The 23,433-nt window shown below is 34.0% G+C and overlaps 1 protein-coding gene across 1 annotated transcript in view; it reads right to left on the reverse strand.

Annotated features, from left to right (window-relative positions):
- GBE1 (1,4-alpha-glucan branching enzyme 1) overlaps positions 1–23,433 on the reverse strand; it is a 269,814-nt gene that overhangs the window by 51,603 nt on the left and 194,778 nt on the right. Inside the window, exons 10-12 of the mRNA XM_077750044.1 lie at positions 23,263–23,361; positions 20,762–20,872; positions 16,554–16,725 (exon numbers count right to left, since the gene is read on the reverse strand). Of these exons, the coding sequence (XP_077606170.1) occupies positions 16,554–16,725; positions 20,762–20,872; positions 23,263–23,361 (382 nt within the window). The remainder of the gene's footprint in view (positions 1–16,553; positions 16,726–20,761; positions 20,873–23,262; positions 23,362–23,433) is intronic.

Consider the following 23,433-nt stretch of genomic DNA (forward strand, 5'->3'; position numbering starts at 1 on the left):
AATGTGTATCATCAATTTGCAGAGGAAATGTTGCTTGGTATAAAACATCTTGTGGTAAGGGTCAGAAAAGAGCAAATTTACTGCTACTTATTTTTTAAATGCAAAAATATTTTTTTCTACTAGTAAGTCATAATAATTATATTTGCCTTTTACAATTAATCTTTCTAAGACAAAACAAGGTACCAGGTATCGCTAGAAAAATACTCCTGACTCATAAGAAAACAAGTATTCTATGTACCCAAGTTTGCATAAATAGAAAATATTGGGAAACAAAACTGTTTATACAAATGGATTTCAATGGTAAATGCTAATGTGTATAATGGTTATAGTATTTTCTTCTCTAAGAAAGTAATTTTCACAATATGCTTATTATAATTTAGAGATATTAGAACTGTTTCTAACTTAAACATGTGACCTGAAAGTCAGCTGATTAAATATGAATGGATATCCTTGTCTTTTACTAACAAAATGATGGGTGTCTACAGGGAGGAAAATTAGAATTTAAAAATTGTCTCTTTTTATCTTAAGCTGTCTTGGCCTTTGATGTTATATTTGCTCAGGCAACTCTTGCCCTCATTTAGTCAGGGGCAACATATACCGGCCAGGGAAGGAGAGAAAAGCAAGGAATAAAAGAATAGTTGGAAGTAAGCTGGCTGGCAGTGGAAGAATTCCCCCACCTCTCACTTTCAAAACATTTAAAACTTAAACCTGTTCATTTTTAGCTACTTGAGACATATTCTCCAAGGAAGTAAGAACTAATCAATACCTGTTGGGAAAAAGATGAAGCCAAAGGTCTTCGTTTTATTTTACACAATAGAACATTGAGTTACAGGGGTAACATTTATTTGTTCAATGGCTGAGCTGCGACTCAAGTTCTTACCTGTCTATCTTACATGGAGAATGTACACATCAACCCAGAAAACTGAAATGATCATCCTGGAGACACCGTTTTAAGAAACAGAACCCACCAGTAGGCAATACTTGAGTAGGAGGCCCAGAAATGACAATGAATAACATAGTACTAGTGTTTTTCAACCATTTTGTCATTTTTGTCTCCTGCCCCCCACACCCCGCATTCCACACTCACTCAGGAGCCTTTCTAGGCATTTTTTCCCCTTCTTGCCTCCGCCTCACGAAATTTAAATACTACGGATGTACTGTGTATGTGTTTATATACTGTGATGCTCTGGGGGGCAAAAACTATCACGATATCTAAAATTATTATTAATTATATTTTGTTCTCCCTTAAAATAAATTTTCACCCCCTTCAGGGTATTATCGCCCTCCACTGAGAATGAATGAAAAAGGCATGTTTATGAAACCAGGCAGCTTAGGCACGCTGCTGTAAATGTGTACACAAATTTTCTATGTATAAAAGGTGTACACTGCCTGTAACAGGTAGTCAAAACTTGTTTAATTATACATCTTCAAAGGATATTTAAAGGGATCCTGCCTCATCATGTGATCACTGGACCCTGGAATTTAGTCCCATCAAGCTGTCTTTAGGAGCTGTCAGAAAGCTTTGGCTCCAATAATATTGAGATCAGCTAACAAATATCATAGTAGTAGCTTTCTAACTTTGTAGGCAAAAGAACATGTTCAACTACTTATATTTATTCTGCTAATATTTATTTGATCTCATTTATAGGAGAACTCATATACACAAAGAATTTAAGTCTCCTACTTAAAAGACACACACACACAGATTACTATTAGTTCATATAGCTTTCAGAAGACTCTTGCTTTAATAAATAAAATGTCTTTCAAAAAGTCAATAAATGGATTTTTTTAAGTGTACCAGGGTTATAAACATTTATTTGTTCAACATGTAATAATTAAGTTCTCATGCCATACAACTATTTTAAAGCTAAAGCTAGGGATAAAATAAGCTGATCCTCAAAACAAAATTTTTAAGTGCACAGCATTTTTACACTATAATAAAGAAGGGAAAAAGAAAGAAAATATAACACGTGGAGTAACTTTTTAACCACATAACTTAAAAGTAAACCATAGATAATTTATTGGAATGATAATCCAAGATATCTGTATGTTTTGTTTGTGGAAAGGTGCTGTTAAGGCTGACTAGTGTGGTGGGAAGGCAAGACCAGAAAAATAATGCAGTATGACAAGCACATAATAAATTCACTTACCCATATTATCAATCTATTATTAAATATAACATGAAACTTTAACTCATGACCTATACATAATAAAGCATGACATCTATATGATTAAAGGATCAAAACGGTATGGATTATCTAAATTTTCAAACTTTTATTTTTCTCATCTTATCTCCTCATTGCAAAATGGTCATCTGAACAAATGCCGAAATGGGACCTTTCTATGAGAGTAGTTTCGTATGTGTTGGTGTGGATCAAACACCTATCATCTGATGTTATTAAAAGTAATTCATAAGAGTCTTATTAGATAATGGTGTGCAAACAAAACTGCAAAGCTGTTTCTAGGTAGTTTCACCTAAGCTATAAAATTCTTCTATAAAAAACTGAATGTTGACTTCTACTTTTAATAATAACAAAGATTTTTAGTTAACTGTCAATTGATTTCTTAAATATGCTTTTAAATTGTTTTTAGTGTTTATTTATTTTTGATACAGAGCATGAGTGGGGAGGGGCAGAGAGAGAGGGGACACAGAATCCGAAGCAGGCTCCAGGCTCTGAGCTGTCAGCACAGAGACCAACACGGGGATAGAACTCACCAGCCATGGGATCATGACCTGAGCTGATGTTGGATGCTTAACCCACTGAGCCATCCAGGAGCCCCTTAAGTAGGTTTTTAAAGGGAAGATAATATTGCAGGCATTTCTACAATATAGTTATAAACTATGGTTGTGCTTTAAAGTTATACTATTATTCTTTTTCATTGGCAATCTATGCTTCTATAAGTACAACTTACTTAAACAACTTTATTATGTGAAAATGTTTTCATGAAAGATAAATCAGGTGATAATTCTTTACTATATCACAGCATTCTTTAAAAAATGCATTTTCAGTTATACCCCAAATTATTCATTTTATAAACTCTAAATTGAAGAAAAATGTTCCAAATGGTAGTACTGTACTGAGTTATACCTATACTACTATATTTTTAAAAATACATAAATCAAGTATCTGGAACATTTTTGACTTATGAAATAAATTGCACAGGTTGATCCAAATTTGCTCAAAGAAACACATCTCTTATATGATCCACAGAGGACAAAACCCCCACAAACAAACCAGTATTTAAGTGTTTGGTTACATAGGATATAAATATCCAGTAGAAATAACTTACCTAAGTAATATAATATTTTTATTTAGTATTACATAATTTAGACACAGTTGACCATTAAATATCTCTTTCATTTCCGTAAATAATCTGAATGATGTTAGTATCTATGTGGCCCTGAAAACTGGCCACCTTATTTTTCTCATAATCTTCAGAAAAGTGTTAACTTGAAAAATGAAGTAAATGATTTTGAACCCATGCACAGGGGATACATGTAATTTACACAGTGATGTGAACAGTGTGGAAAGAATTTAGACCTACAATTTTAAACCAATTGTAAAGAATTCCAGTAGCAGAAAATCTTGCAGTGCTATATTTAGTTTGAGGTGACTGCCCCCTCAAATCTATCTTTCACATTTTTAGTTGAGTAACATATCTAGACTGTGGATCTGACTCTGTCAATCTCCTATAAAACCTTTCACTAGCTCTCTAGGGCTTGGCCTTCGCTTCTATCTACAGCCTTCTCTCTCACCACTCATGTTCTAAATTAATGTGTCCCTCATTCGGTTTCACCTTCTTAGCTTTGTGTAGGTACCACTCCAGGGAGAGATCAGGATAGAGAGGAAAGGGATACTTCAAACTCAACCCCTCTCACTGTAGTACGCCTCTCCTGACAGTCCAGACCCCTCCTTTTCTGAATATCAGTTCAGTGTTCTTCCCGAACGTTCTCTGTGCAGAACGTGCAGGTGCCAGATGTCACCTAACATACCAATCTCTGTCTGCTTTGTCTGTCTCTTTCCAGAACACGGACCCCTTGAGCTAATGGGTAGATCTTCTCTTTTGTTACTTTGGTCCTAGGTTGGTGCCTAACCCAGCAGTAGAAAGAAGAAAGCAAAGGGGACTAACAAGTGATTTGTAAGATTGGCTCACAGTTTGGAAATAGGTCACTTTCTCCCTTGATTCATGTAATATCATAGATCACCACACAATATGAAACTTTGTTTGCTGTTTTCCTCTTTGATTCATCTCCTCTCGATGGATGTCTCTAGCTAGAGATTTGCCAATACCACTACCCATCTCAGCATTCATTACAGATAAAATAATAATACTGGCTTGCATGAGGCAGTGTGTTTTAGAGGCAGACAGAGATGGGTTTAAATTCTGACTCCTGTATTAAAGGTTTGACCTTTCATTTTCCTCATGTGTAAAATGAAGGGAATCATTCCTACTTCTCAGGGTTAAATTCAGATTTAAATGATATAAGTAAAACATTTAGCATACTGCCTTGATCAGAGTAAATGTTCAAGATGTAGCTATTTTAAGAACAGTATACTCAAAGATGCTCAAAGATGCTAATTTGACAATAACATGTCAAATTAATACAAGTCATTCAAATAATCTGCATCCCCCACTCAAGGAAAATATATTCTAAAGAGAAACCTATGTTTCACTTGTGAAAAAGTAAAAAGACTATGTTTTCCAAGGAGCTTAGAAAATATAAATTACTATTCTTTACTATTAGCTGAGATTCTTATATATGGTTCACCTTCATACTTTGTTTTGGGAGTGAGCTGTGGTAAGGTAAGACTCAGATTATGATTTACAGTTTTAGAGGCAAAGGAATTCATCTTTTAAATTCTTGTCTCCTGTTGGCAAGTAGCTCAGAAGAAAGGTTGCCAGTGTAGATTATTTGTGTGTAGAGCACTCACAACCACGTTCTAATAGGTGACAACCATATAGCTCACCAGCTCTAGTAATGTAGAATCAATCACATTTTGCATCCTATGGTCATAAGGATCTTTACAATCTGTTTGAATAGTACTGGAAGAATCGGCATTTACTCTTGGAGATAAAAAAAAACAAGAGCAACAACAACAAAAAGCTCTCTGATCAATTCTTTATGGAAGGAAGAAGATCTGTCATTTCTTGAAAACCTCTAGAAACCTGTGGACAGTGTCAAGAGACTGTGAGCCAAATAATAAAACTTACTTTGTAGTAAAATGGGAAAAGAGAGAATTAGTGAAGGTAACAAATAATTCAAGAGCCTAACACAGCAGAAGAACTATTTTGAAGCATGAAGAAAATACATACCACGGGATGGGGTGAGTTGAGTGGGATGCTATTTATTTACCATCATCTGATTTAGGAAGATTCCACCAGTTAAGATGAGGTTATCGCTTAAATAGATCTTTGGGATTGGATTGGGAGGACACTTAATTGAAGAGATAAGACTAAATTAGGAATTCAGGGCAAGGTATAATGTCCAGTATATATTAATTTGTCTTTACTCACATCTCCTAGGATAACATCCTATTTGTCCCTTCTTAGGAAGACAAGCAATTTGATAGAGGATCCTGGACCTAGCTCACTTTCTGAATTGAGGGGAAGACAGTGAAGCTCATGATGTGAGGCTTTGGAGTTTTTCCAAACTATGAGGTAATACAGTAATAAAGAAGGTTTGATACAATTTCTGTATTTCTAAACCTTTCTAAAAATTGTTACAGTAGATAATACTGCAAACTCAACCATCTACAACTCAGCAATGGAGCTGGTGAGGTTTACACACTATGGGTCTCCTTCTAATCCAGGGCTATGTAAATAGTGAGTCCATTCAGTGGTATGTATATGTTTATGCCTGTGTGTGTGTACATGCACATAATGCACACATATGCACTGTGTGTGTGTGTGTGTGTGTGTTAGCCTAAGAGCAAAGAATTCAGATATTAATTTTAGAAAAAAAAAAAACTGTGCTCTTTTCACTGGGGCTTATTCTAAGATCCAGACCTAATTTATTATTTTGTTAGATTAGGAAATATGCCATGCAGCCTCCAAGTTGAAATTCCTATTTGTGATTACCTCACCTTGAGGAGATAAATATGAAAAGAAAAACAACTGCCTTCCTGTACAGAGGAATTTTCTTTTTTTATGATGATAGACCTTCACTAGGAGAAAGATCAACGTCTTCAATGGTAGGCTTTAGTTTAAAGTTCATAGCACATGAGAGATAACACTGCACAGATTAGCATGTCCTGCACAGAAAAAATTTTATTTTACCAGCAAGTCTTTGTAATGAAAATAAACAAGTAAACTAGTCACAATAAATGATATCTCCACTTTTCTGGCAGGATTTTATAGAAGTAAACTAAAGAGAAAAGTTCCTGTCCGGTACAAAGGGCTTAGAGGTAAATGACCAGATAGCAGTAGACCTGGCAGTGGGTTCCACCCCACTGCTCTCTATTTGGAACTTCAGGAGGAGGTCAGCCCAACTGAACAGCAGTTCGGGGGGAGCCATTGACACCATACACACTGACAACCACAGACAACCACACACATCCCCAAAGAAGAAATGCAGGGACCATACAAGTATCCTACCCTGAGGCCAAGGCTCAAAGAATTAACGACAGAAAGTTAGGTTCAGTTGCTTCTTTTTCCTCTCAAAATCCAGATTCCTAGTAGACTCTTTTCCTATTGTAATGCTGTGATGTATGCAACTTGGTCAATGTGAGCAGGTGATGGGAAAAATGTGCATTAAATGACATCAGAATCATTTCCCATTAAGTGAACACCTAATGTTTCTCGAAACTGACAGTTTTCCCAGGTTATGATCCTCAGTGAAGATTTGAAGTTTCTTTTGTGAAAAGTAACCAGGCAGAAAGAACACGCTCAGGACCAAGGAGGGCATTTAATTCACATGGGGAGAAGGAAAGGAGACTCCATCTACTAACTTCCAGTGATTCTGGATCTGTCTTTTCCACAGTATGGACCTATCTTTGGCCCAATCTCTTTTTTAATTATTTTTGCACTTCCCTCCATCAGCTGAGTGGATCTCTACATTGTATCTCCACGTATTAAAGCCACTTGGTGAGCTTTATAAAAATTACTACTGTTGGAACCTCACACTCAGTGACTCTGGCTCAAATGGTTGGTGTGGGGCTCAGGCTTCACTATTTAAAGCTCCCTAGGTAACTGTAGCTGTACTTCCTTAACTCTTAGCACAATGTCAAAGTCATAGTCAGTTCACATCAAATATCAGCTAAAATTGGTTATCAGCATGCTGTGAATCAAACCGGAGCCATTACTTTTAAGTCTATGCCATTTAAAATAGATGCTATTTGTGTCTGAGCATTTTAACAGGGCTTCGTGCCATTCACAACTGCTCATATTGAGAATTTTGCAGTTTTTCACAACTCAGTTTTAGAGACGTCTACTCATCCTGTTACATTCAGTAAACTTGCCCCAACAAGCTAAGAGAAAATGCCAAAAATTAGCACTCCTACTGTTCAGGAGAGTGTGTTTTGTCTTCGTATAACTGCTTCAATTCCAGCACTTAGCAGGAAGACATTTAAATTTTTATTGTATTCCTATCAGAAGAAAAGAAGAATTTATGAGTTTGACACTAAACAATCACAGATGGAAGATTTGAAGTAAGATCACACATTTTACACTGAAGTATAATGTAGCTATCAGTAAATATAGACTGACACTTAGGACAAAATCCATCCAACTTTCCCTGTCACTTTAGGGAGAATGCAGTATCTTCATTAAAGAATTCCCTGCAAAACCTTAAATGTCAAAATACAATATAATCATATGGAGAAAATCCTTCAAATTTAGTAATAAAAATTTCACAATACTGCTGAGAGACAAAATTGTCAGTTTGTAATTATGCTTCTTTCTCCACAGGTATCACTCATTACAGGAAGGAGAATACCATGGTAATGAGATTCCTAAACAAGAAAGCAGTAAAAACATATGCACACATATCGGATGACCCACATTATGGACAAAATATTGTCTGCTCTCTATCGTCATGATTTTAATTTGTTCATAAGTAGAGCAAACAATATGAGAGAAAAGCAGAAAAAGTCTCTGATTTAAATACTGTCTATTGATAAAAATATATTTGAGAAAGCTTCTTGATATTAACCAGGAAAATTCCAAGAGCAGCTTCAATCCTGTTTGCTTTGCTTGCTTATAGGAAGTCCAAGTCCAGCCTTCTGGTCATTAACTGACAGCTGGACTCACTACGTACGCACCATCATCTGTCCCAACAGATTCTTCTCTTCCCCCAACATCCTTCTTTTGTGCCTTCTATTACTTCTGTTTTATAAAGAGAAAACTTTTTTGTATCCTTTACATCATCTTAGAAATTACTTCCTAGCCTTAAGAATCACCTAAGAAGGGGCACCTGGGAGGCTCAGTCGGTTAAGCAGCTGACTTCGGCTCAGATCATGATCTCACAGTTCGTGAGTTGAAGTCCGACGTCAGGCTCTGTGCTCAGAGCCTGAAGCCTGCTTTGGATTCTGTGTCTCCTTCTTTCTCTGACCCTCTCCAAAGGGTGAGCTTTATAAAAAATACTAATGTTGGAACCTCACACTTAGTGACTCTAGCTCAAATGGTTGATGTGGGGCTCTGTGTCTCTCTCTGTGTGTGTCTCTCTCTCCAAAAAAAAAACAACAAAACAAAACAAAACAAAAAAACAAAAAAACAAAAACAAAAACAAAACAAAAAAAAACATTAAAATAAAAAAAAAGAATCACCTAAGAATCTTTTAAAAATTCTAAAGCTCAAGCTATGTCCAAGACCAATTCAATCACAATTTCTAGTATTTTTTTTTAACTCCACAGGTTATTCCAGCATGCAATTTTAAGAACCAGTGATTTATTGGTTCTCTATTATATGAATTATTTTTTAATACTTTCAAAACTTGTCTCTCTTTTTGATAGATGCCTGACAAAATCCTTCATGATTAACCATGCTTTCTAGAAAAAAGTCACACAATCAAAAGGCTGATTCAATTTATAGTTTTGAGTATAAATCTGAAAAAGGTCATTCACTATTACCTAGATATCCTACTATGGCTCCTTAGTATTTGTACACCTGGGATGACCTATTTCATATTTCTACTTTTTTCTCAAATGTTACTTATTCCGTCCACTCTCAGATGATGACCTCACTTGAGACTATAAAGCTATTAAGTCTGAACTTCTTTGACTTTACACAACTCTACTTACAAACAACCTATACCTATATCCAGAAAATGACATGGAAACAATGAGTTTAACTTGAATGAATGAGCAAACAGATCAATGAGTTCGAGTCTCACTGGTTCCAGATTACTTCTGACATTTCAGTTTATGCATTAACCTCTGATGTCATGGGGAATATTTTGTTTTATGATTATGACATCAGTTTTCAGTTTCCTAGACTATTGTGCTATATTATATTAGTGAAGCATTACTAGTTTTGTTGATTTAACTCTGCTAGTTCAGTATTTTTTAAATGAGAAATTTGAATCATTTATGTTTTGAGATATACCCAGAGAGTTATATGCAGCATTAATATTTCAAATTGGATGAAGGTGTACTCATTTAGAAAATGTTCTTCTATAACACTATCCCCAAAAGGAAGAAGAAAATGACAACCGAGAAAGCAAAGCTTCTGTTGCAAGAATAATTCTTACTTTAGTTCAAAGGTTTTCTGAACAAGTGGAATACGAACATGACAGTACTGAAAGTGATGCATTCACTCTGCATTTGAATCTCCATTTATATATGATAAAACTAAAGTAGATGAAGTCAAATCAGAGGGGAAAACAAAACTTCCTTTGAAACAAAACTGGCAGCAAGCTCCCAATAAAAAGTTATGCAGTCCCTAACTCCCCCCCCTCAAAAAAAGTTATTTGAAAAGATTTTCTTAAAGCTATTCCATAAGACACCTGATTACCTGAAAATGAAGAAAATATTTGGAGTTAGTTGTTCCATGCAACTTTCTCCTTACCACTGCCTTGTCTAGGAAAGGGTTACAAAGAGCCTTCTGAAAAGCCACAAGATTTTTCACCAAAACTAGCTTGAAACTCAGTGATGGCAACATTTTAATGCAGTTTGTTTTTGAAATGTACATTTAAAAATTATATTAAATTATATAAATTATATTATTTTAAAAATATATTATTTCAATATTATATTATTTCATTTTCAAATTTAGGGTTAAATTTTCTTTGTATAGCTGATTCTTAAAATTACATTCTGCTTTATCTGCCAGTATTTTAAATCTGCAAGGTATGTGCTTAATGCTTAGATTTTATGTTCTACTTCATATGTTAAAAGGTTTATATGCATTTATATTTAAAATTAGTTTTTTTTTCTAGAATTTTAAACAGTCTTTAATAAAAAAATACTATCAATGATATTATTTTGGCATTATATGAAATTAATACTGTAGCAGTCTTCCCTTATCTGCAGGGGATATTTTCCAAGAGCCCCAGTGGATGTATGAAATCACAGATGATATGAAACCCTATATATACTATGTTTTTTCCTATATATACATACATACCTATGATAACATTTATTTCATAAATTAGGCACAGTAAGAGATCAACAACCATAATAGAACAATTATAGCAATGTATTACGATAAAGGTTATGTGAATGTGGCCTCTTTCTCCATATATTTTATCATACTAACACTTTTTCTTCTTGTGATGATGTGATATGATAAAATGCCTGCATGATGAGATCAAATGAGGTGAATGAAAGTAGGCAATGTTACATAGCCTTAGGCTCTCTATTGACTCTGACAATAGGTCAGAAAGAGGATCATCTGCTTCCAGATGGAAGTTAACTAGGTGTAAACTGAAACTGTGGAAAGAGGAATTGCAGATAAGGGGGCACCACTGTACCAGTATTGATGTTTTTCCCTAGTGTTGTGATCACTGGACATAGTGGCCTATGCTCGCCAGACCATACCTCTTTATAGCAATTCCTGATAAGGTACATGGTGAGTTAATGTGACTATGCCCTCTCCTTCAGATGACTGGATTAGGAAACAGCAGTACTTCCAAAAGAACCAAAAAGTCACCAGAAAATTGGGCAAAACATATCCCTATCATTTTCTTCTCCTTTGAACGGCTTTAGCAGGTTATCTACATGAAATTAACATATACTTACTGAGGTTATCTTATATGTATAGCAGATATCTTAAATAGCCAATGATTACAATGGTAGCAAAGACTTATCCATATAGATTATCAATAATCTTATATCTTATTTTTCTAATCTGTATTCTTTCAGTTATTAAAAAATAGAGAAAAAAATAAATCATAAAGCCATTCAGTCATCAATACTAGGTCTTCCTGGCTGAAGAATTCATGATAATTTACAGTGATGACAACCATATTTTTTCATTAAATTTTCTAATCAATGAGTGATCACTAAATTCATTTCCTTAGACTCAAGTTTTTTCACTTATTTGAAGTTTAATATTCCAAAATGACTTCAATCTCTCTCTAGTACATCAGTCCTAGTCTTACTTAGACTTACTGATTTCATTGTAGAGTTTTCTTATGCCTTTTTATTCTAATCTAACTGAAGTTCATAAATGCTACCAATAATCTTCTAACCCAGTCTCCTACATATTTATATGACATTTTCTACTTATCTCTATCACTGTATCTAGTACATGCAGTAGTATAAAGATACTTGTCTGCTTACTTGTCTGTTTTCTCTTTTGAGTTCTGAGACCTTGAGGGCAAGAGCTATTTTTCAACTGAGACTATCTACCACTTAGCAATACTTCGTACATAGTAGAAACATATAAACATCTGAAGCATGATGGGATTTTATAAATTGTGTTAAAACTCATTTTAAAATGTGTTACGAATATGTTAAATTTATAGTTTAAGTTGATACATATCTCAAATTTACTAACTTTTAAAACTGAATTTGCTTTAAGTTAATCTGCCTTCTTTCTCTCTCTCTCTGCTTCTGTATATATATAGAAATTTTCTGCACAAGTATGTCAGAAAAACATATTAAATTTTATCTAATGCCCATACAGACTAACACACAAATACCCATATAAGAGATACATCATAAATGCTAATCGGTTAATATACATCCTAGAGATCATCTTAGAAATTAAAACTAGTTGAGGTAATCCTCAGATCTCCTTATACATGAAGGGTAAGTAAGGTGTTTTGGTAGCAACATTCAATAAATGTCATGATGAACTAAAAACAAAAAATTACTATATATTCTTAGTGAGACTCACTTCAGAAATGGCTTAACTTACCACATATATCAACTTGGAAAATGTCATTTGATTTTTAACAAAGAATTCTTACATTTGCTGATATTTTAAAGAGGACATGAATTAACCATTTTAAGAAACTTTTATATTAAAGGCAAAATTCTAAAAAAACACTCTTAGGTGGAATTGGAACACCAGTATCCAGGACCTATTTATTTAGGAATAACTAATAATTATACTAAAAATAGCTAATTAAAAATAGCTAATTAGAAATAATTAATCTTAATTTAAATAAAAGTTAACTATGAGCTATGTGCCCCTGGCAATATTCTTATATCCATATTAAATCATTTTACCTTCAAAACAATCCTCTGTGGCAAGTGCTGCTCCATTTTACCACCAAACAAACAAAGGCCCAGAATGGCAAGCATCCTACCCAAGCCACACAGCTTAAAGTCTTAGATCCCACTCCGATAGTCTTCTTACCCACTATGCTCTACCTTTTCCTAAAAGATATTCATTGATTATAACTTGGTGCCTAATCTATACATTGTCTTACTTTGTTTTCTTTTCTTTTAATAATGTTCTCAAACTGGAAAGCAGAAGAAAAAGACAACCAACAAGCTGCTATCATTTTCCGGCTGTACAACATCAGTCATATCCCTTTACTTTTGTGAACTGCTGTTTCAGCAAAATGGGACTGTGACATTGACCTAGCACACCTTAGTACTCTTCTTTCTCCCCAGGTTTCTTTTGAACTAAGATGAGATATTAAAAAAGGAAAAAAATTGATTTTATTCATATTTATTATTTTACTTCTTGTATGGTAAGTGATATAAAAATATAAAACATATAAAAATAATTTAGCTATCCCCACTCCCCTCTCCTGTATTTGATTCTTTCATATGACTACATGGCAGGACAATAAGAAATATGAATGTATTTATTCATAACTAATTAAAAAATAATCTAGTAAATAAAAAATTCACAGCAAATATTCCTCTGCTTTAAAGAGAGTGAAAGAAGTTTTTGAAATTCAAAATTAGGAGTATATAAGACAAAAAACAAGCAAAACAAATCAGCCAAATTGGTATCATTCTGAAAAAATCAGTATTGACATTAATGATTTGTGATGAATAGAATACATATCTAAGTGCCTAATGAATTTATGTACATGTTTTAATTTAAAACAACTCTCTAAAAATGTGTTGTTTTCTTCTCTTAATTCATTTTTCCTCTAGTAAAGGAAAATAAAAATAAAATTCCAGAAGGCTAACAAGTTTAAAAATGCCTAAAATATGAATAAGCAACCAGGTTGCTCCTCAGTCTTAAAAAATTTCTTAAAATGATCTTTTTAAATATTAATTTCTTATATGCCACTTGACAAAAAATTACTCTACTTATAACTACAACTGGTGATTGCAGCTAATGAACCACTGCTAAAAATATTACGAGGTAATATTTTATTTATATATACATCTACCTATTTATTACATACATATATATCTACCTGATACCCTTTTTTAGAAAAATGTGAAAGCCTTGTGATGTGCTAGATCTGTGCCAGACTAGTTCCTGGAGATATAATAGTGAATAGGATACAGATGACCCCTATTTTCACTGAGTTTTAAATTTACCAAGGGAGTTGTATATTTAATAGTTTCTCAAATGTAATTTTGTTAAGTGCCATGAAAGGTAAGTACAGGGTAATATGAAAATGTGTAACAGGGGAAACTGGCATCTCATGAGGCTTTAGGAAAGGCTTCCCCAAGGAAGTGAGATTTGCAGATGAAGGATTTGGTCAGGTGTGGGAGGGGTGTTTGAGTGAGATGATTTCAAGAAAGGAGAACGGAAAATGTATAGAGCTCAGAGTGGGAGGAGGTTGGTCCCTTCAGTGAACTGAAAGAAGGCTTGTTTGGCTGGAGCAGAGCAGTCAACTGGGAGACCCACAGGAGACCATTCATGGGAGACTTATAGGTCAGCTGGAGGACACTAGTCATTGGAGCCATTAAGCAGGACAGTGACATGATCAGGAAATGGAAAAAGAAAATATTTGAAGTCATGATAGCTCATAGGGAAAGATTTCATAAAACAACATCAGTAATCAGATATTATAGAGCTATTTGGAGATCATTGATTTTAAAGTTTGTACAGAAATGCTAGATTTAGATAAGATAATAAGACAGAAGGAATAAAAAAATAGGTGTTATACTGGTGTTAAATATTAGAAACCATTTGTTTTAAGAATAAAAGAATAAACAAAGATCTTAATCCTATATCAAAGAATAATCTCAAGGTTATATTTTATACCACAAATATGCTCACTTCATAGGCCTTATAGAAAGAAGTGTTAGAAATAATTATGTTTATTTATTGTTACTATTTATCGTTACTATGGGAAGAATTTCCAAAACAGAACAGATGCTCAGCCTTTCATAGGTGGGATAAATACAGTTAAGGTGATATTAATATAGATATTTCACAAAGTTTATGAGTTACTGACATTTGTTAATATCCTGGCAGTCCATGACCCATTTATACCCTTATGGGATATACACTAAGACTCAGAGGAGATCATTCTTATTATGTATTTGCATCAGATCTTTCTTATTTAAAAGTTATCAACATTTATTTAACTAGGGCCATTAATCTCCATCATCTGCAGATAATCCATTTTACTCTGATGCTTGCTTGTAGGTTGTTATTCGCTTCAGGCTAGAAATGTCTTAGGCAAAGAAGGACAGTCTCAGAAAAAGGACTTTATTAAGTACTTCAAACTACGGACACTCTCTACTCAATAGGTATAGGCTCTGAGTTGACAATGCTTACACAAGTTCCAGACTGAAGCAGTAAACTGAGTTAAGATTACTAGTTCTTAAATGCAGTGGGTGTCAAGAATTAATGACATAGGACTGAATTAATGACACAGGACTGGCTGCATAAATTCAGAGGTTTTCTTTTATTTCAGTTCTCTGTTTGGAAAACTGTTTTCATTTCCACACATCCAAGGAAGCCCTTCCAGTTTTTTTTTAAGCTATCTTAGACTCTCCTTAGACTGTAACAACTCAATAAACTGCTTTTATAAATGAAATAAAACATTTAAAAAATCTCTTACTAAACCCTCAGTTCTCCTTACTTTACATGTTTGATGTAGTTATTTACATAGATTCACAAACTCTATCTTTTTCTCAAGATATAATTAAAAGAATTAACTGTGCAACAAAGGCCTTACTGGAATGGCTATATTTGTGGACAATGTTCAGAGTCAGGGAGGACCCGCTGCTTTTAAGCAATTGAGGCTGATTTTACTTATGGATATCATGCCTGAAAAGTCTGTTCAGGAATCCTTGTCTGCAGTGTGGCTGACACAGTGTAGTCTCTCAGGTCAGGAAGGTCACTTCCGGTCACAAACTTCTGTGACCCTAAGAGGAGAGGAATACACCCAAAGGTATAGGCCATATGGGTGAAATCTGGGGTATAGTTTAAAGGGTTGGGCTTGCTAACCTCAAGTTAGTAAACAATAGAGATTATTTATTTATTTAACAAATGGAGACTTTAAACATCCAACCTGGAGTTCCTTATAAAAATTTTCAGATAAAAATGAATTAATTTGAAGCTCTAAGGCTTTTACTTTAGAAAAATAAGTTAGCCTTACACATACATTTCCCAGTCTAAAATGATGAAATTTCCTAAAACTCAAATTCTCAAATAATCGTGGTTGACCAGACAGGACAGAAAATATTAGTTGATTTGTATATTTTATCATTCAACATCCTTCAAACAACAGTGACCGTGGAATATTTATAGTCTTCCTGTTTTTAAAATAAATACACATTTCATTTTTGTATATCACAATATCCTTAGTCTTGGTTTTCACACTTATAATAGAAACATACTGGTGTACAATTACCTCAAAGACCAATAGTCTTAGTTTAATATGCTATGATATCACAATGATATCTTTCTTATGTTTAATGTGTGCCAACACTAAAGTAATAAACTCAAATGATAAAATTCAGAATAATAATTCTAGGCTTTAAAAATAGCTCACCCCACTTGTTGATAAAAACATTACATAAAGTGCAGCTATCATTCTACTTTTGCACCATATATCACTGGTCTTATAGTAACTTAATTTGTGCAGCTTATATGTGACAGTATATTAAAGAAATAAAGTTATACTTTTTTTTTTAAATCTAAAGAGCCAATTCAAAACATTCTACATGATTTATGTTATGTGTAATATTAGTTAAGATTCTGAGCACAGATGGGATATGTGTTCAACTCCTACTTACCCATGAAATTGAGATACCCTTCTCCTCCAAGAGCGTGAGTAATGAGTCGAATCATTTTATGAAGCTGTATTCCACGATCAATAACTGGAGTAAATGGGGTCAGAACACTCATGTTGGTATACATTTCAGCATCCATCAACCAAAATGCCAGTGTCTTATCCCCAACAAGTGCCTGTAGAAATAAAAGTCAATGAGATAAAATGTAACGAATAGGTACTAAGCAGTCATGATTTACACTAGAGTAACACATGATTACAGAGGATGGGAAACCATCTAGGGGAGGGTGTTAGAATTAGTATTAATTTCATGTGCTTTCCAATAGTTGCTTTCTATGTTGAAGGTGAACTGGTATAATCATGTGAGCTGGTCAGATATCAACGCATTGATTTTCAGGACTGATTATTATTTTTTCTTTAATGTTTATTTCTGAGAGTGAGAGAGAGAGAGAGAGAGAGAGAGAGAGAGAGAGAGAGAGATAGCGCTAGCATGAGCAGGGAAGGGGCAGAGAGAGGGAGACACGAAATCTGAAGCAGGCTCCAAACTCTGAACTGTCAGCACAGAGCCCAACGCGGGGCTTGAATTTGTGAACTGTGAGATCATGACCTGAGCTGAAGTTGGGCGCCCAACAGACTGAGCCACCCAGGACTGATTTTTATTTTTAAAGAGCTTAGTGAAAACTCAGGATAAACCACTTGAATATTTGTTATATCTGAACTGATGCTTCAAATTTTCTGAAATTGGAATAAATATTTATTATAATTGTTGAGACTACTAAATAAACTTTAAAATTAGTTTGCATTACCATTTTATTTGTTTTGAAAGAATGGAAGGTTTTCTTAAAAATCATTTATATGTATATGTATTTATATTTATGTATATGTATTTATATATATAAAATATGTACATAAATATACTAAAATGGACTCTCCCCTTCAGCAGAAGGTTGACAGCTTTTTCTTAAAATGTTAGATTTCCTTTCTCATTGAATTTGCCATCTAATCTAAAATCAGTTTGTTTTATATGAAAATATAACAGTTGATAAATGGGACAGGTAATTCAGAAACATCCTGAGAAGCAGAAGAGATGCCTCTTAATTATCCAGATTTTTTATGGTTAAAAACAGATAACTAACACGAAGTGTTTTTCACTGACAAAAATAATATATAGTGAAACATATGATAGAACATAAACTGTAATCTCCTTATCCCATTATAGTAATTTTCATTTTTAGAAAAATACTTTTACTTATAAATCTATTATAATCTCTAATCGATTTTGATTAAAATGATTTTTCTTTAAAATACTGTTTCAAGACTAACTACTCATTCCGTGGGTCTTGTCCTTATTTTGAGGGCCAAGAAAGAATTACCTCCGAATATGGCTCCTGGCATAGACTTCTGAAAGTTTGAATATTCACTTTATCAAAATAGACTCTTTGTTCTCTGACTCATAGGTAAATATTTTAAATCTAAATATATAAAGTGGAATGTGTTCAGTTAAGGATTGAATGGCATCCTCAAATCCATGTATGTCTTAACCTCCACTGTGACTATATTTAGAGAGAGGGTCTATAAAGAGTTAAGCAAGATTAAATAAGGTCATAGTGAGGTTCTAATGCAATGAGAGGTGTCCTGAGATGAAGAGAAACGGATACCAGTGAGGAGTGCACTGAAGAAAGTCCACGTGAGAACAGAGAGACGATGGCCACCTGCAAGCTTCCGGGAGAGGCGTCGGATAAAAATAAACCTAAGGACACCTTGATTTTGGACTTCCGGAGCTGGGAGAAATACTTTCCTGTTGTTTATACTGCCCTGCCTGTGGAATTTGGTTAGGGCAGCCCTGGCAGACTAATACATGTACCGTTAAGACTAATACATGTACTGATAAAACGCAGCTTCAATTGGACATAGAACTTAGAGTGTAGCACAAATTTAATTCAAAAATAGGCTCTATCACTAAAACAGTTTGAAGATAGTGCATATAAAATATACATGTTAGTTATTAGTACTGGTTCTTAAACAATTTGATAAATTCTAATTAGATTTTTACTATGATGTGGATTTTTCTATAGTACTTATAAATATACATCTTTATAATTTTATCAGATTTAAGATTTAATGTATTTTTGCTTTTAGAAAGAGCTACGAAACTTGCCTCGTTTTGTACATTCCTGACACGCTTTCATACAAGGCAGATTTATCTGAATCTTTAAAGTATGAAATAATTCTTGGTAAATCTATAATCTTATGTACATTTTGGGAGGAAAACTATGAAAACAGTCTAGGTGTTGCATCTTTGATTTGTTTAACCCATTCGTTTACTCTTTCATTTATATAAAATAAATATATCTAGGGAGCTCAAAATATGTTACAATTGCTAGGAGTTTGCAATATAAAGAATTTATGCAATTATTTCAGTTTTCATATTGTTATATATTTCGTTGTTATATATGAGTTCCTCCACCTTAAATTAGTATTATTTGTTTTTAAATTTTTTATTATAGTTTTTTTTTCATAGGTATTGATTTGATCTGCCCTACAGCCAATTTAAGTTGAAAAGAAAGCACTGACCTGATTTAGAAGATACAAAATTTGATATATGTTTACATCATGAATCAGCAAACTTTCTGTATAGGCTACATAGTACGTATTTTAGGCACTGTGGGCCACTTTCTCAGTCTCCACTACTTAAATCTCCCATTATGGCTCAAAAGTAGCCACAGACAATATATAAGTGAATGAGGTTGGCCGTCTTCCAATGACTTTTACCAAAACAGGCAGTAAGAAGAACTTGGCACATGGGATTTAGTAGCTGACCTCTGGTCTACTTATCACTTTCTTAATAATTAGGGGAGACATCTGACAACCTACCTGTTTATCTTAAATGGTCAAATTCTGCTAAAATAACAGGCTTGGGGTGCCTGGGTGGTTCAGTCAGTTGAGTGTCCAACTTCGGCTCAGGCCATGATGTCTTGGCTCGTGGGTTCGAGACCCACATCGGGCTCTGTGCTGACAACTCAGAGCCTGGAGCCTGTTTCGGATTCTGTGTCTCCCTCTCTCTCTGCCCCTCCCCCACTCATTCTGTGTTTCTGTCTCAATAATAACATTAAAAATTTTTTTTAAGTAAATAAAATAAAATAACAGGCTTATTATTTAAGCTTCAATTTTCTTAATACACATATTGCAAATAATTTCAGAAATGTTTACTGTCTCCCTTATAATGCATAATGAGTACATTTTATGTTGTTTATGTTTATGAGAATTAATATGGCTTTAAATAACTAAATGGCTTTTGTTTCTCTCTTTACTTATGTTTACTGAACGACTACTAGGAGCAGTCACAGTGCTAAGGCTGGATATATAAAGGTAATGAGAACAAATGTCTGCCTGAAATGTGATGAAAGCATGGAGAATCAGGCAACTGTTTTCCCCCATAGAACTACATGAAGACTTCAGGGAGAATATGACATCGGAGTCGGGGCAGGAGGGCTTCACGGGAGCTCCCCAGGTATAGTAGGCATTTGCAGGTGTGTGGGAAAGTACCCGATTGGAAAAAGGTTGACCTTGTTAGGAATGGGTGAGGATTTTATAGTACTGAAGACAAAATGCTTGGACAGTTGAGCAGAGAATGAAGGTGGAAATTTTGGCTTGGCCACAATACGAGTGGCCTTAAATGAGAAGATTTAATCAAAAGATGTGGGTTGGACAAAATGAGCTTTGCCCTTTGGAATATATCTCAGGCTGCATTAGAAAGGATGGGCCAAAGCTGGAGAAATAGGGGTCAGCGTGATTACTTAGCAAGAGATTTCAGTGATTTCAGGAAAAAATGATGAAACCTTGTCAAAAGGCATGTGAGAAAACCTCTAGAAGGAAACTTAGAATGGAAATTAAAATTAACCTGGATCTGCACCAATATTCCACTTGCTACAACAAAGGAAAACATGTAAGAGAACACTTGCAACTGTCAATTAAAATTTTTTAATTACAGTTTTGCTGAGTAAAAATAGTACTACATTTTGAGGTTAGAATTTATGGATCTGTAAAATATTTTTTAAATGTTTTTTAAGTCTGAGCTCTCTTCACATAAAGATAACTATAAATTATATTAACTGTATTAAATCTCAGATATTTGTATTTAGATATTTTTGCATTAGATATGTTAATAAATACAGAGAGACACACAGTTAATTTATACATATATTCATTTACCTGATCATGGCTTTCTGCATAAGCAATGCATTTTTCAAGGTAGCGTCTGTTTGTGAGTGTGTATACAATATTGCCCATGTTCCAATCTTCATCTTTAAACTCTTTAAGTAGCTAAATGCAAGAGAGAAAATAATTTGAATAAATCATTATAGTTCTTACTTTAAATCACTGTGTCAAGAATCAAAATCATTTGACATATAGATATAAGTGCACTCACGTCGCAAAAATATCTTTGGTTAAACTTTTACTAAAATTACAGATTTTATACAGACTATCCAAATGACAGTGATGTGGGGTGTGCGTGTGTTTGCTTTTGGGCAGATGGTTTGATCAGTGCACTTTAGGACTTTTTTCAACCTTTTCCCGCCCTGTAACAACCGCTACCTCTTGATTAATGACCACAGTGAAATGTTATTATGCAATATATCTTTTTGTAACTTTCAAAAGGGAGAGATATACTTGCTACATTTTTAGGTTTGAATCAAGAAAATTTTAGCAGGAATAATGTTTTGTTCCATTCTTTTAAAAAATGATAACTGGGGCGCCTGGGTGGCTTAGTCGGTTAAGCGTCCGACTTTCGCTTAGGTCATGATCTCGCGGTTCGTGGGTTCGAGCCCCGCGTCGGGCTCTGTGCTGACTGCCAGCTCAGAGACTGGAGACTGTTTCAGTCTGTGACTCCCTCTCTCTCTGACCCTCCCCTGCTCACGCTGTCTCTCTCTCTCTCTTAGAAATAAATAAAAACATCTAAAAAAAATGATAACTAAACAAAGAACAACTATTATTTGAAAGTTTAAAAGTTAATTATCATGAAATAATTACTATCTTAATAGACCGCACACTTCTTTAATTTAGTTGCCACTCAGACTCCAATCTGGCTTCTGCTCCATTTTGATGCAAATGGCCTTGCCAAGACTGTAGATGACTAACTCTTACGTAATATTTTCTCTATCTTAGGCAAATATTTGCTGTACATGTTGGGAGCACTGACTCTATCCCTTTCTATGTTATCTTCTGTTTTATGTAATTATTTGAAAATCTTTTTTGCATCACAAAAGTGGACCCAAATAGAAAGTTAAAATAATAGTACAAAATCCCCAGTGATTTACTACTTTTTTGTAATTTGCGCATTTAAAAAATTAGTCCCATAAATGACTATTATTTCTTTAAATACCAGTTAAGCACACAAGAGTATTAATCCAAATGGTAGCTGTACTACCATATGTACTCCATATGTACTTCTCCATATTCACATTTCTGTGCAATCCTTTACCTAACGTGGAGGTGGGGACCTTGGAAAATATGATAGATGTTCTCTGAGGAAACCATGAGAAACAATGAGAGATAGCAGCTGAGTAATGTTTTAAGTTATTAAGACTGTGATCCCTTGCCTTACATGGGCTTTAGAGCCGTGATAAAGTTAAATATATCTGCCTTTAGAGAATTCACGATCTAAGAAGAATGATGTTCATATCCTAAACATAGGACAATATATTTTTCCATTTGTATGAGGTACTAATTAGTACAGTACCTTGAACATACAAGGTACTAAAATGTTTTGTAAGTTAAATTAAATATTAAAAAAAAAAACCTGTCATCATTGACATTATGTTGGTAAAGATTTAATGTCATAGTTATGTATTGTACAAATTGTCTGGTGGGTACAGGAAAGAAAATTAAGATAGTATTACAATAATTAGTTCCTTCATAGCAAGACCTCTGGTTTTTCTATCCAAGGCTAAACACATCTACCATTGTGATGCCATGACACCAGTTCATGTCTGTACTAAAGGGCTCATCAGAAAACTATGATTATTTGATACAAAGCTGACTCCTTATGCATATTCAGCCTATCATCATGGACAGCCACTCAGAAGTGTTCTATTCAAATCTAAGTCTATATAACAATAGTTGTCTTTTAGATAAATATTAAATAAAATATAATCCAAGCACTTAATTGTCATTGAATTTAATAAAACTGTATTAGAAATCATGTGCAAGTTGTCATGTACAGTTATGCATTACTAGTTCTTGGCATATGGTAAGGATTTTTAAATGTTAAATAAAGGAATGGATGAATCTAAATCTGCTCAGGTAAAAACATACTATGAAGCAAGTAAGGGGAATGAAGGAGTAACTTTTACATTGATGATTTGCAGGTAGGAATGGATGTTTTGATGAAGTTGAATGTGTTTTAAATATAGAGCACTGAAGTTTCATAAAACTGGATTGATAATGCAAAATTCCATGTACATAGCTCACATTATATTAGTATTTTCCCCTTGCCTAAATAATACAAGTATGAACACTTTAAACTAGAATTTTTAGAAGTTTGTAAAACATCTAATTAAAAAGCATAAGAATCAACACATTAATGAGAGAATTTTTAATACTACCATTATAATATTCGTAACTAATGATAACAAATTAAATAAATCAAAGAAATAATAATAAACCAACATAATACATAGTATTTATGGGGAAAAAATTACATAAAATCCTACCTGGATCCATTTATCTGGAATCGCCATGGCTAATCGATAGTCAAAGCCGACTCCTCCCTGGGAAATTGGAGAACAGAGAGCTGGCATTCCTGATACATCCTAAAACAAAGCCATCAATATTATCAGTTTACATTGTTCAAATTCTTAGTAAATATTCTTTTGGTTGTAAAT

This window comes from Crocuta crocuta, unplaced genomic scaffold, assembly GCF_008692635.1.
Source record: "Crocuta crocuta isolate KB4526 unplaced genomic scaffold, BGI_CrCroc_1.0 scaffold545, whole genome shotgun sequence".
NCBI classification, from domain to species: domain Eukaryota; kingdom Metazoa; phylum Chordata; class Mammalia; order Carnivora; family Hyaenidae; genus Crocuta; species Crocuta crocuta.